Genomic DNA, 12,765 nt, shown 5'->3' with positions numbered 1-12,765 from the left:
CCTCCCCCTTCCTCCGCCTCATCCTTCTTATACTGTCTTGCCCTGTAATTCTCCTTTCTTGTTTTATGGTTCTCGATCTTCCTTCTACTTTGACTCTTTCTAGTCTTTTCCATTTGTCGAGTCAAACCGACTGGACGTGACATTTTTCAAAATAGATATTCCCGGAGAAGAATATTTTCTATATTTTTCCATCATCGAGTCATTCTTTCTCCTCCCAGTTACGCCCACGCCATTTATTTTCAACAATTTTTCGTAAACAAGAACGACGACGACGACGACGACGACGAGAATCGTACGTTCGTTCTCTTTAACTACCAACAGATCTAATTTATCGAGCATTGATAGTTGGCAAAAATAAATAACACGACGTTTTTATTCCGTACTTTTTCCAGAATGGAATACTTCTTCCCCGAGGACTGGATCTTCGAATAATAGTTGGGCAACGTGCTCGCGCGCGCGAGCGCACACACGTTCCTAACTATTTGATTTACGTCTCGCGGCCGCGTTTTATGCGTCAGGGCAAACACGCGAGGGAGAAGAATCTTTTCTTAGACGTCCATTAGCCTTAGACAATATTACGGTAATAATAACAAGGCCAGGAATTATGACAGCAACAGGAACACGTAGTCTTTGCAAGGTGTATTAGACTCATCATTTTTTAATTCACGATTGTGTTGACTGAGAAAATAACGAAATGAAAGAATAATAAGAGAAATATGTGATATAATTATTACCGATTGAGAAACATTTTTATATCGGCCAGATAATTCGGCATCCTTTTTTCTTTTATTTCTCTCTCTCTCTTTCTCCCTCTCTTTCTCTTTTGAACTAATTTATACTGGACGAGAAAGAGAATTGTCGTTTTATCGTCGATTTACGGCTTAGCGAAGAGATATATAAAAATAAACAGGAAGACAATTGTCGTAACTTCTTCGACGTTTCGTACGTATGGTGTGTGTGTGTGTATATATGTGTATATATATATATATATATATATATTTGTGAACTCTCTTTGAAAAAGAAAATAATTAAAACGTCACGTTTATCGCGGATGAAAGAGCGATTCGTTTGGGGTGGGGGGAAGACGAGTCAAGCCGGTTAGAGCCAAGAGATAATTGTCGGCTCTAAGACAGCAACAACGCTAATTGGAATTCGCGGCCGTTCGCCGTACGCCGCCGTTCGCCGCGAATTTACCGTCGCGGTCTGAATTTTTCACGCGCATTTCCCGCCATTGTCTTTCAAAGAACGCGTACGTGATTGGTCCGAGTATAATAGCGTCTATCGAAATGTTTCTAGTCGTAACCATTATACTTTATAAATTTACACTTTGACGATATTTTCATTAATTTTCTATCAAAGTATCTATACATTGTTGTTTATTCATTTCTTTTTCGATCAAACTTTTTCCCAAATCGCAATGTTCATTTTTGGGATAAAATATTAAATCAGGATTTGAACAGATTTCATATTAAGAATTATTTTAAACACTATGTGCCGTTCAGTGGCATTAAAACCGACACGTAAAAATCAAATTGTTGATAAGACTTTTAAGTGTCTATGAAATATATTTCCAATTGTCCAATAATGTCAGAAAATCTGTGGTACCGATAACTAACATGATTTAACATTACAAGTTAATTTGATATTCATTAACAAGGATAAATTTTTCATCAAAATTCTGATCATATAACGAATGCAACTTCCTAATCGTTTTGCCAAAAATATTTAAAATACCTTTTTCGATGGATTATATATATTATGCGCTACGAAAGTTGACGAACACTGTCCTAGATTGTGTGTGATTTTCATAAGTGTGCTCGCGCGCATGGTGGCGAGTCTCCTTCTGTAGGTATATTAGTACGACGTGAACGTTATAAAGGCGCGTTAGCATGCTCCGCCTACCGGTAACGCCTTCTAATCGATACGAGCATTTGTCTTGTCTAACTCCTTCCCATTTAACAAGAAAAACGATGATAAATACAAACTTGCATCTTACATTTTCATCAAATAGTTAAACCCGAACCGAATAGATCATCTATCCATCCCTCCGATTGGGGATGAACTTGTCGTAACAATAAATGAAAAACTTTCCGATTCTAACAAGTACAAATATACCAACAAGATATTTAAAAATAATCGATGTCGCAATCTTCGTTTACAACTAATTTTATCGGAGGACTTGGAAACCGTTAAAACTTAACAGCGAATACGCGAGAGTGTCTCCGACTACAGCCTGACGATCATAAATCCTGTTCCCGAGGATTCTGAGTTATCTCGATTCGTGCCACCCCCTCATCTGTCTCTCCGCCCTTCCCTTTTTTCCCACCCGAATCCACCCCCCCTTCCCAACTCATTCCACACGTCGCTCAATATTTTTCCTTTTATTTTCTTACGGCACTCGCTTCTTTTTCTTCGAACTAACGTAACGTCGTACGCGTGTGAGCGCGAGTTTAAGGGGAGTGGGGAGGGAGAGGGAGGAGGAATCGTCAGTATTTTTAATCTTTTGCTCGACGCGAGGGCAGGACGTTGCCTTTGGGGCGCAATGCGAACCAACGCGTGCATGCATCTCTCTTTTCCACGTCAACCCCCTTCACAGCACCCACCCACCCGACATCTTCTTTCTCTTTTCATTTTCTACCAACTCTTCCTTCCGCGCGTTTCTTCTTCTTCTTCTTCGACGATGAAAAAAATGAGGTTAATAACACCGAAATCTATTTATTTAGACGGGATATTAATCACTTGGAGCTTTACGAGCGAACGTATATTACGCAAATCGTGGCGTTATATCAATCGGCGCTGCAACCATGTTTTATTTTTTTTATTGTTTTGGAGGGAGGTTTGAGGAAGGGAGTAGGAGTTTTTGCCAGGATGGGTGGATCCGCGAATTTTTCGGTTGCTTTTCCTCTTTTTTTTTTTTTCGTTTCTTCTTCGCATTCGCTCAATCGAAATTTGTTTCTCCGTTCTTGGCTTTTGACCGAAGTACCGTGAGTAGAGGATAATTTTTATGTTTTAATGTCGGATTTAACGTGCGATCGCTAAAAGATCATTTCTCGGAAACGTGGAGAAATTCGTAGGTGTGTTTATATATGTGTGTATGTGTGTGTATGTGTATGCGTGTGCCTGTGTAAGGGAATGACGAATAAGCTCTTTGACCCTAACATGCTTTACCACTTTATAACGTTTCGTTGGTGAGCTTTTTTATCAGACATTCGACGAAAGGAAAAAACGTGTCGCGTATCCTAATTTTTTCTTTCTTTTCTTATTTCACGAGCGACGAAAGGTGAGCATACGAAATTAGAAAATGGATCAAAAAATATGAAAATATCTTGAAATTTATATCTTCTTTTCTCGAAGGAAGAAGGATAAGAAAAAGTGAGCAAGTAACTCGCTAAATTCGATTACAATAGAAATCGTATAATTTACGTGTCATCGGTTTGTTTGGCCACAACCTGTGTTTTATGGTAATTACTACACGTGTTCGCTCCGGTATATATTGGCATTGTTTCAAAGCTCATTCCTGTATTATCGTCGGTTTCGACTATATAGTCCGATCTGTATACTTGATCGAATCAGTTTTTGTTAGTCTTTTATCGTTTTTGTATAATTTTATTTTACACAAGGATACACCTGCCATCGGTTTGTAACGTCGCATCGTCATTTGAGAATGTCGCACGGAGAAAGTTGGCCGTCCAACGACTTTTTGGCATATTAATTAGTTATGGGATGACGCGAGAAAATAAACGAAAGCTTCCCTCCCCTCCCACCCTCCGTCTGTTGAAAACGCGCATCTTCTCTTTTACTTTTTGCAAGAAAAAGAGAGAAAGAGAAAGAGAGAGATAGGACTTTTACTTCGATCGTTTGTGTATAACGAGTTGTTTTGATAAATAATTAATCTCATCTCGAAATAGTCGGAAGTAAGTAGTAAGAGGAATAACATTGAAAATAACTCTAATAAATGTATTTTCGAGACTAAGGTTTCTCGCGTCGTAAGATTCTCGTATACACCTTTCTCATCCTATAGATGTTCTAAAGAGCCGCCATCGAAAGTGGAAAGAAATTCAATTCATAAAAAGACCGTCCCATGTATCATACACACCCACGCGGCTATTTAGTCTCTGTCCTCTATCTTGGTTCCTCGAAGGGAATAGAAAGGGCGCGAGAAACGCAGTAAGATCCCTCCGTTACTCTCCTCCGGTTCTCTCCTCGGGTATCCCTCCAGGTGAAACCGTTTCCTGTGTCGCAAGCCGCGTCTCTCATTCCTGAAGGGTCTTTCCTGCGTCGACCTCTCCAACTATCTCCCTTTCTCTCTCCCCCTCCCTCTCTCTCTCTCTGTTTTTTTCTTTTTCTTTCTCTTTCTCGCTTGGTCGCGTGCGCGCGCGAACGACCTTTTCTTTCTCTCACGGCACAGTAATATATCTGGGCCGCGTGGGCGGGCCACGTGGGTTTGACAGCTTAGCCCACGGAAACTGGTTACACCCACGAACAGGCGCGCACGCGAGCAACAGAGAAAGAGAGAGTATGAGAAAGAAAGAGAGAGAGAGAAAGAGAGAAAAGTTACATCGAGTTTGATAGAGGCACATGTCAGGTACGCACGGAGAACAACAACACGACCGACGAAGCGTACTTTACCGTGCGCTTGCTTGCTGCTTCCGCCGAGATATAGATTTTTACCACGGACGGAAAAAGTGCGATAAAATGGCGTACGAGAAAAAGAGAGAAAGAGAGCGCGTGGCCAAGTGTTATAGGCTAGGCTACGTCTAATAAATATCAAATGTACTCATCATCCACCCTCCTCCTCGTTTCTTTTTATTCCTATTACGCTTCTACTTGCACATTTCCTCCTCCTCCTCCTCCTCCTCCTCCTTCTCCGCCTCCTCCCCAACCCCACCGTTACTCGTATCGAGTGTTCTGGGAGGAGCGTGCGTCGAGTCTCTTTCGCGAACAATTAATCGTTAAACTCCCGGACTCGCCCCTTCAATCCTCACTCCCTTTCCCTTTCCCTTCCCGTTCTTTTTTCTTCCCTCTCTTTTTTTTTCTCTACTGAAATCGAAGAACGTAGTAGAAGCGACGGAAAGGACGACGGTAGTTCGCGGGTTGCCCTTTCCAAAAATGGAATTGGTTTCGTCGGTCACGATACGATCTCGCTCGGTTTTGCGCGCGCGCGCGCCACTCGAGCAACTCGAGTTGTTCAGAAAAACGCCATAACTTTGTATCGTATATGGAGGCAATGCACAGGTGCATGCCACCGTGTTCTCTGCACGCTCTCCCCCCCCCACCAACGCTCCCTCCTCGTTCCACGGTCTTACCCGCCCCATTCTACTTCCACCCCTTCTTCTTCGTCCCTTGACTCGATCGAACGTGCGCGTAGAATGTCAATTGTTTCTCTCTCTCTCTCTTTCTCTCTCTTCGTTTGCACTTTGCTTCGTACTTTTGTCCCACTTTTTCTCCATTTTTCCCCCACTCTTTCTTTTCCTCTCTCTCTCTTTCTCTTGTTTTTTCACGATGAAACATGGTTGCGATACTCGAGAGATTTTCTCTCCTCTTCTCTTTCTCTTTCTCTCTCTCTTTCTCTTTCTCTTAGATCACCCTTTTCGTTTCTTTCTCTCTCTCTCTCTTTCTTAAGTTTATCCGTCCTCTTCGCAAGATTGCGTTAGTCCGATCGGCGAGTATCAGAGAGACAAATGTCTCTCTTTCTCTCTCTCTCTCCCTCTCTCTTTCTCTCTCGCTCTTTCTATCTTAGCTTCGTTTCTCTCTTCGTTATCTTGCCATCCGTCTTCGTCCTCGCCGATCTCTTGCCAAAGGCGAGTGGTAACGAGTTCGGTAAAAAATAATTAGTATGTCCCGTCCGAGAGTCGGTGCTTCTAGAAATAGACCGGTCCGCATAATCATCCATCGATATCGAGACCGCTTTGGAAACCTGGCGGGCGGCTTTACTTCTCTACGATACTTTATCGGCCGTATTCTTGGGAGGAGGACGAAAGACGGGGGAGAGTGGAGTTGAAAGTGTGTGTGTTTGTGTGTGTGGGGGAGTGGGCAATCGTACAAGAGTTACTCCCCTAACCCCTATCTAAGGAGAGGAGGAGAAGGAGAAGGAGGAGTAGGAGGAGGAGGTAAGCATTATCGCGAATGTGAATTACGATGTGATTTTATGACTCAACGATCCTGTCTCCTAACTTACTTTTATACTCGTTCTCGTCTCTTCTAACTCCTTCTGTCGTAATTTTGTTTAGATAAAACAAATGACAAATGAATAATCAAATTTGTATAAAAAGGGAACATAATCAGGTCAAGTTACCTGAGATATGATCGTTTGATATTACATACAAGTACGACGACATACGGTACCTTGGTCAACGGTCTCGTCGTAGGTGCGAGACTAACAGGAATCGAAAGACAGACGCGCGTGCGCCAACGAACGGAGTCGCGTGCGAGAGCCAAGCCGGTGTGAGAGAGAGTTGAATTTATGAATGAACGAACGGACGAAGGGCGAGCGTGGGCGAGCCCACGCGCTCTATCATAATCGGTACCTCCGGCCTAGTCACGAACGTTTTACCCGAGACTCCTCGAGAAAGAAAGAGAGTCCTTCTCGAGAACTTGAGAGAACGTAATGCCAAGCAAGCGAGAATAACAACGACGAGTCAGGACAAGTCGGTATGAAAATTTACACTTGGACTCTCCTATCGCGGATCAAAGATTCGATTGTAAGTATTCTTTGAAATAGGCACCATTTGTTGGCTTTTTAGTTAGTTTCGGTGAGGAGTTTTGTTAAATGTATTTACGTTAGGATTACGTGATTTTGTCGTTTTGTTCTTTTGTTATTTCAGATTAATGGAAAATCATTTTATTCAATTATATTCAATTTGTGTAAAATAACCAAAGAATGTATTATATATAATAATATTTAATAATTTATAAATGTGAATGAAAAAAGTGCTTCCGTACATTGTATATAGTTTTTTCGGTACGTTTAAAAGTTTGTTGATTTCGGAAATACGTTGGGCAATGTGTTAACGATTGCGTTGAAGAATTTCTAGAATGAAAGAAACGTATATATGACCTAGACTCGAAGGTAGAAATATTCTAGAATAATGTAAAAATAATTTCGTGAAGTATCAAGTTACGTTGACAAAAGTCGATACAGTCTTCCGTTTGTCATATTAACGCTCGCACGTTACGAGAATGAATAATCCATGGAGCTAAGAGTGGTGGTGGCCGAAGGTAACCACCTATGCATGTATATAAGTACGTAGATATATATGTATATATAAATATATACGTCCCACACAAGAATTTCAGGTGTTTCGACTAACGAGCGATTTGCATTGAACAACGAGGACGTTCGACGCGACGCTCGAACGAACGAACCAGTTTTCGAGCCGCCAAAGGAGTCCTTCGCAATGCCGCGTAATGCTTCGGATACTAACATAACGTAAAAAGAAAAAAAAAAGGAAGATAAAATGGGCGGTGTAGGGTGGGGGTTAAGCAGGGTTTACTCTTTTCGATTCGTTCGATCTTTCAAAGAGTCGTCGGAACGAACGTGTGACGTAAGAAAGATTACGAGTTTAATTGTTGTGCTTCGCGATGGTGGTGGTTGTGTTGTGGTGGAGGCGCGCGCATTAAACTTATCTTTTTACATTAATTAATTATTGCATAAAAATGATTAGCTCTTGCACGTACCATGTAAATGATCTCTAACGCGATGTAAATGAGTCGAGCATGAAGCGTGTAATAACACGAAATACATTGTCCTCGTATACGGCGTACGATTCATTATGCATTATGCGGTTGCACCATTAATATAGTATATCGGGATGCTGGAGGCTTCGATTTATCGTATATCACTGGGCCGAATTTTTCTCTCGGTTCGGTTTATTGCGCGTACATTATAATCGCGTTTATTGGACATTATATCGTCGTATATTACTTGAGCACCGCGCGTGCCATAAAGCGACGACGTTTAAAACAAATCAAAAATAAAAGAGGAGATGATATGCGCGAGAGGGTTGCGGAAGAGTGAGGGAAGAGAATAATAATAATAATAATAATAAAAGTCGTTTGCATAATAGCATCGACATGCTATTGAGGTATATGAGTAAGCATCAGATACGTCTCGAACTCGTCGAAACTTTTAGCTCGAAAATGCGAGTTGAATTATTATCTATGTTGTTCATTCGGAAGCTGCATATTAAATCTCAATGACAACGACGCCTGCCTTAATTAACGCTTTCGCTCTATGATATAAAATATCGACTTTATTGATTCTCCTCCTTTTTTTTTTATAACTAATTAGGTAGCCAAGTGAAATATTGACTACCAACGACGTTGCTGAATTTTTGAATAATATTATAATCCATAGATCGTATTGTTAAGGCGGCGCGTTAGCAAAGCGATGCACTTGTATACATCAGCAGTTGAACATGCTGAATGAAAATCGTGGATTACCTTTATCACGTTTGATGCGTCTGCAAATGGCGCACATGCGTCGACCGCAGTGCTGCCTCTCAGGCTTCTGCTCGGTGTCCAGGGTAACCATCTTTCTAATAATTTTGATCGTTTATTAATAAACCACGTGGAAAAATAAACGATATTGTCTAGACGATTCGTCAAATTTATTTATCTCTTTTTTTTTTATAGTTTTATATCCGTTCCAATTCTTGGAAGGATAACATCTCGATCCGGTAACTTTCTGGTTCTCACTAAAGACAAATTCATTTCGATCGAACTTAATGTATCTTTGAACGTTAACACAGATTCAATAGGATAATCCTCTTGTCTTGACGTTCCTGTTGTCGTCGTCGTCGTCGTTGTTGTCGAGGAACAAAAATCGATCCTTTCTATCCACCTCTGGGGACGAAGATCGACGCTCCTGCGATTAGCGGGTCCTGTAAGTCGACGATTTGTCAGATCGATCTTATCGATCTCTCGAATACGCGATATCCGTCTCGCAATATGCTCGAAATAATCTAAATGATCATGAATTTGTTTATGAAATACGAACACGACGATAAATCAAGAAAGATTTTCCTTAGCTCGTTGTTTCATCGTTTCATTCACAGAACGCTTCAATTGAATTTATACAAGTCTCGTATAAACTTTGAAACAAAGTTCTATCTTGAATGATCGCGTCTGTCATTACAGTCGATTGTTAAGTCTTTTAAACAATCGTTTCTCGTGTGACGTAACGCTTTCACTCGGCTTCTTGGTAGCCGCGCAGACTCCGTTTGGAATTTCACACGGGTTTTCTCCACCGGTTGAATTTAAAACTCTTTATGCACGAGAATTGATTTCACCTTTACTTCGTTAATTGCAACGGGACGCGTCATAAATCACCTTTACGTTTATTCGATTTCGTACGTTTTGACTTCGGCACGGAACGACATGGAACGAACGACACGGCACGGCACACCACACACGCTCGTAGGCGCGTGCGTGTGTTCACTCGCAACACAAACGATTTCGAAGGAATGAAAATATTAACGGGTTCCTCTACTCCCCCTTCCTCCCACTCTCACCCTCTTCCTTTTCCTTTTCTCGTCACTCAACATAAATTTCGATTTTTATTTCGAGAGATCTTATCGAATTCGCGCGTACCCAACTCTCGTTGCTACGAAGACGAGCAAAAATAATTTTTCTACGATTTTAAACTGTCCTGTTTCTCCCACCTACTTCTACTTCTACTCCTACCCTTCTTTTTCTCGCATCCCAGGCACCGGTCAAGCTAATTAAGCTTAATTCGATTTAATTAATCCTCGATTCTTGACCACTTCTCTTCCCCCTTCTCCTTCTCCACCTCTTCCTATCCTCCTAACAATCCGAAGCTGATCTTGCTTTACCCTAAGGGCAATTAGCGAAGAAGACAAGACGTGGGTAGTCGATGTTGATAATTCGTCCAAAATGAGACCAAAGACTCGATCTTTCTCTTGTTCGTTTGTCTAACACCGGCAATTCGATCGCTTTCATTCGCGTGGGTGATGCTTCTTCTTTCCTCGGGCATAAATTATTTCGAATTACTTGCCAAGAGCTTAGAAAGAGCCAATCACGACCAAGAGTAGTAACTTTCGAAAATTGTAAGAGACGAAAAGGTAAAGTAGACACACAACTGCGGAGGAGAATCGAAGAAAAGATTTAGTAATTCGATCCCGACGAACATTTCTTTTTTACTATTATTTTTAAAGCTTCTTCTTTTACTTTCTTCCTTTTTTCCTTTTTATTATCGAGAGTCCATTATTTTGTTTTCGTTTGAGCGGAACGAATCGAATTTACGATTACAACTACTACGAAGATGTGCGCGCGCGCGTTTACAGAAAGGACAAAGTAACTCGAGTCGACTGTAAAACCGGTACACAAATTTGCGAAGCTTATTTTGGGTATTCGGGCCGAGTTGTTCCTGCAGAAAGGATTAAATCATTGAATCCCTCGTTTAAAAGCGATACGAATCCGTAAAGTTTATTTTAATACAGCGTGCTCTTATTGTTGATGCAAATTAATGGTACTATGTTAAAACATTGTGAGATACCGGCTCACGGGATATACGTGCGTGCATGCGTGCGTGCGCGTGAATGTTGTACGTGTTTGAAAAGATAGAACGGTTGAGAAGAGAGTGAGAAAGATTAAAGAGTCGGAGTAGTCAGAATGGAAGAGTCAGAGTGAAAGTTGACAAAACGTATTCTCGAGGGATCCGGTAAACGCCCACGCACGGCCATTTAATTAACACCAAAATTGTCGTACGCAATCTCGATCGTCGGTGATCGTACGTAACGTCGTGCATTAAACTGTACGGCCGCGTACGTCCAACTCTCGGTTAAATTATCATTTACTATTTAATTACACGCTGCGATCTTAATTGCAAGAAGATATGCGTGATTTCGAGCGTAGGAAATATTATCGTTCCTTTCCGCGAGAATACCTATACCTATTTTTCAATAATTTCCACCGTCTGCTATTCGGTCCAACTACGTTTCGTTTGTCGGCTAACATTTTCGATTCATTTTCGCAAAAAATCAGAGTAAAAAGTGTAATATAATTAATACCAAAGAAATGGGGTAGAATTTCTCAATGAGAAAGATCAAGCCGTGTTTATTATGAATATCGAGTTACGATATATCTCTCTCCTTCGTTGACTATAATATTCTTCTCAGTGAATTCATTTATAGAGATTCTCCCTTTCTACCTTCTCATATATGTTTCTCTCTCGTTCCTCTCCCATTCCTCCCGCCTATCATCCTAACTCTCAGCGATTACAGTGTAGAGACATTAAGCCACTCTTTATCACGGGCAACGTTGTTATAATTAACTTTTTGGTAAACGTCTCTCGCTTTAATCGAGCACGTACCGTCTAATTATTTTAATTACCGTTATCATCCTTATTACGCGCGGTCGTTCGTTAATGCCACGCTCGTACAAAACGGTTAACCGGATTGTTTCGTCCCCGTCGTTTAATTTACTTATCGCGTTTATCGCAACCAACGAGCGATCGTTTCTCGAGAAGAAGAGGAACGGGGCGGGGGGATGGGACTAGAGGGGAAACAGGAGGTGGTTGAAGAGGAAGCCGAGGAGAAAAAGGCGAGAGAAGAGCAACACGAAAGGGAAGCGTCCGGAACCCGATCGAGCCGATCGAGCATTGATTAATTCGCGGCGCTTTTCTGCCATTTATAACGCCGCGGCTAATTAAGCGTGCCCGGGTTAATCGCGCAATTTGTTACCTTAATGACGTATCAAGTTACGAAATTAACGTCGCAGGCTTCTCTCGATCGCGCTTACCCGGTGTATATCGGAGAGAGAGAGAGAGAGAGAGAGAGGGGGATGCCCTCCTCATTTACCCTACCCAGGCCTATTATTTCTCAGCTTTATGTCCTTCCCCGACTTCGCGAAGAAAACGAGCCTTCTTCTTTCGCAAGTCTTTCTTTTTTTTTTATTATATTTCTTCTACCAGATTTCTTTTTTTTTATATTAATAACTTTTTTTTCGCAACCTTGTTACTCTCCGTTCACGGTTGACAGAGAGAAAAGAGGCACGACTCGTGTGTCTCGGGTTTCGTGATATCTCTTTTCGGTTTATATTTACGGTTGATATTCTCGTGGAATTTTTGTCGATATGAGAACGAAAGAGAGAGAGAGAGAGAGGTACTCGATAAATGCTATTACTCGTTATTTTACTAAGAAAGCGAAATCGAGTTGTACTTCAAAGTAATTAACGAAAAAGAATTAAAAAGGAGGAGAAGAAAAAAGAAGAAAAAAAGAAAGAAACGACAAATAAAAGCATAGAAGAAGAAAAGTGATTGCGTAAAAAGGAGGTAGGGCTGTTGCGTGTCGAGGGCGGCAATAATTAGAGCGGCGAGTTTTGTAACGATTAAGACGTACTATAATTTACAATGTACCGATCTCGAGAAAAGGGGTCGCCGTAAAAAAGGTCCTCGAAGAGGAGAAAAGGAGAAGCGAGGAATCGTAAAAGCGCGCAGCGCTCGGGGAAAAAAGCGAGGGACCGCTTAATTTTCTCGGTCGAGTAGCAGCAGCAATCAAGCTCGTCCGATCATCCCAATTTCGTTGGCTCGCACGTGTGCACGAGAACGGGAGTGGTGCGCGCGGGCGCACCAACATTCGAAGGAGACGACGATCGCAAAGTCGGGATCTTTAAATTGCCAGAAGAGAGAACGAAAATTCGCGAGGCTACAGGAAAGAAAGGGGGTTGCGGAAGAGAAAGAAAGCTTTCTCTCTCTTTCTCTTTTTACATACATTTTATTTCTTTTTATTTTTCGCTCTCGCAAGA

At 41.5% G+C, this 12,765-nt stretch overlaps 1 protein-coding gene across 3 annotated transcripts in view; it reads right to left on the bottom strand.

Annotated features, from left to right (window-relative positions):
• LOC122515992 (myocardin-related transcription factor A-like) overlaps positions 1 to 12,765 on the bottom strand; it is a 174,081-nt gene that overhangs the window by 11,395 nt on the left and 149,921 nt on the right. The window contains exon 1 of one of the 3 annotated variants that reach the window (XM_043633479.1): positions 8,443 to 9,078. The exons of the other annotated variants lie outside the window; for them this stretch is intronic. Within the exon in view, the coding sequence (XP_043489414.1) occupies positions 8,443 to 8,533 (91 nt within the window). The 5' untranslated portion in view covers positions 8,534 to 9,078. Of the gene's footprint in view, positions 1 to 8,442; positions 9,079 to 12,765 lie in introns of those variants that run through there. 3 annotated transcript variants of the gene reach the window in all.

The sequence above is a fragment of the Polistes fuscatus genome, unplaced genomic scaffold, assembly GCF_010416935.1.
Source record: "Polistes fuscatus isolate 324 unplaced genomic scaffold, CU_Pfus_HIC Scaffold1, whole genome shotgun sequence".
In the NCBI taxonomy this organism is placed as follows: domain Eukaryota; kingdom Metazoa; phylum Arthropoda; class Insecta; order Hymenoptera; family Vespidae; genus Polistes; species Polistes fuscatus.
This window is presented reverse-complemented; position numbering and strand designations above follow the sequence as displayed.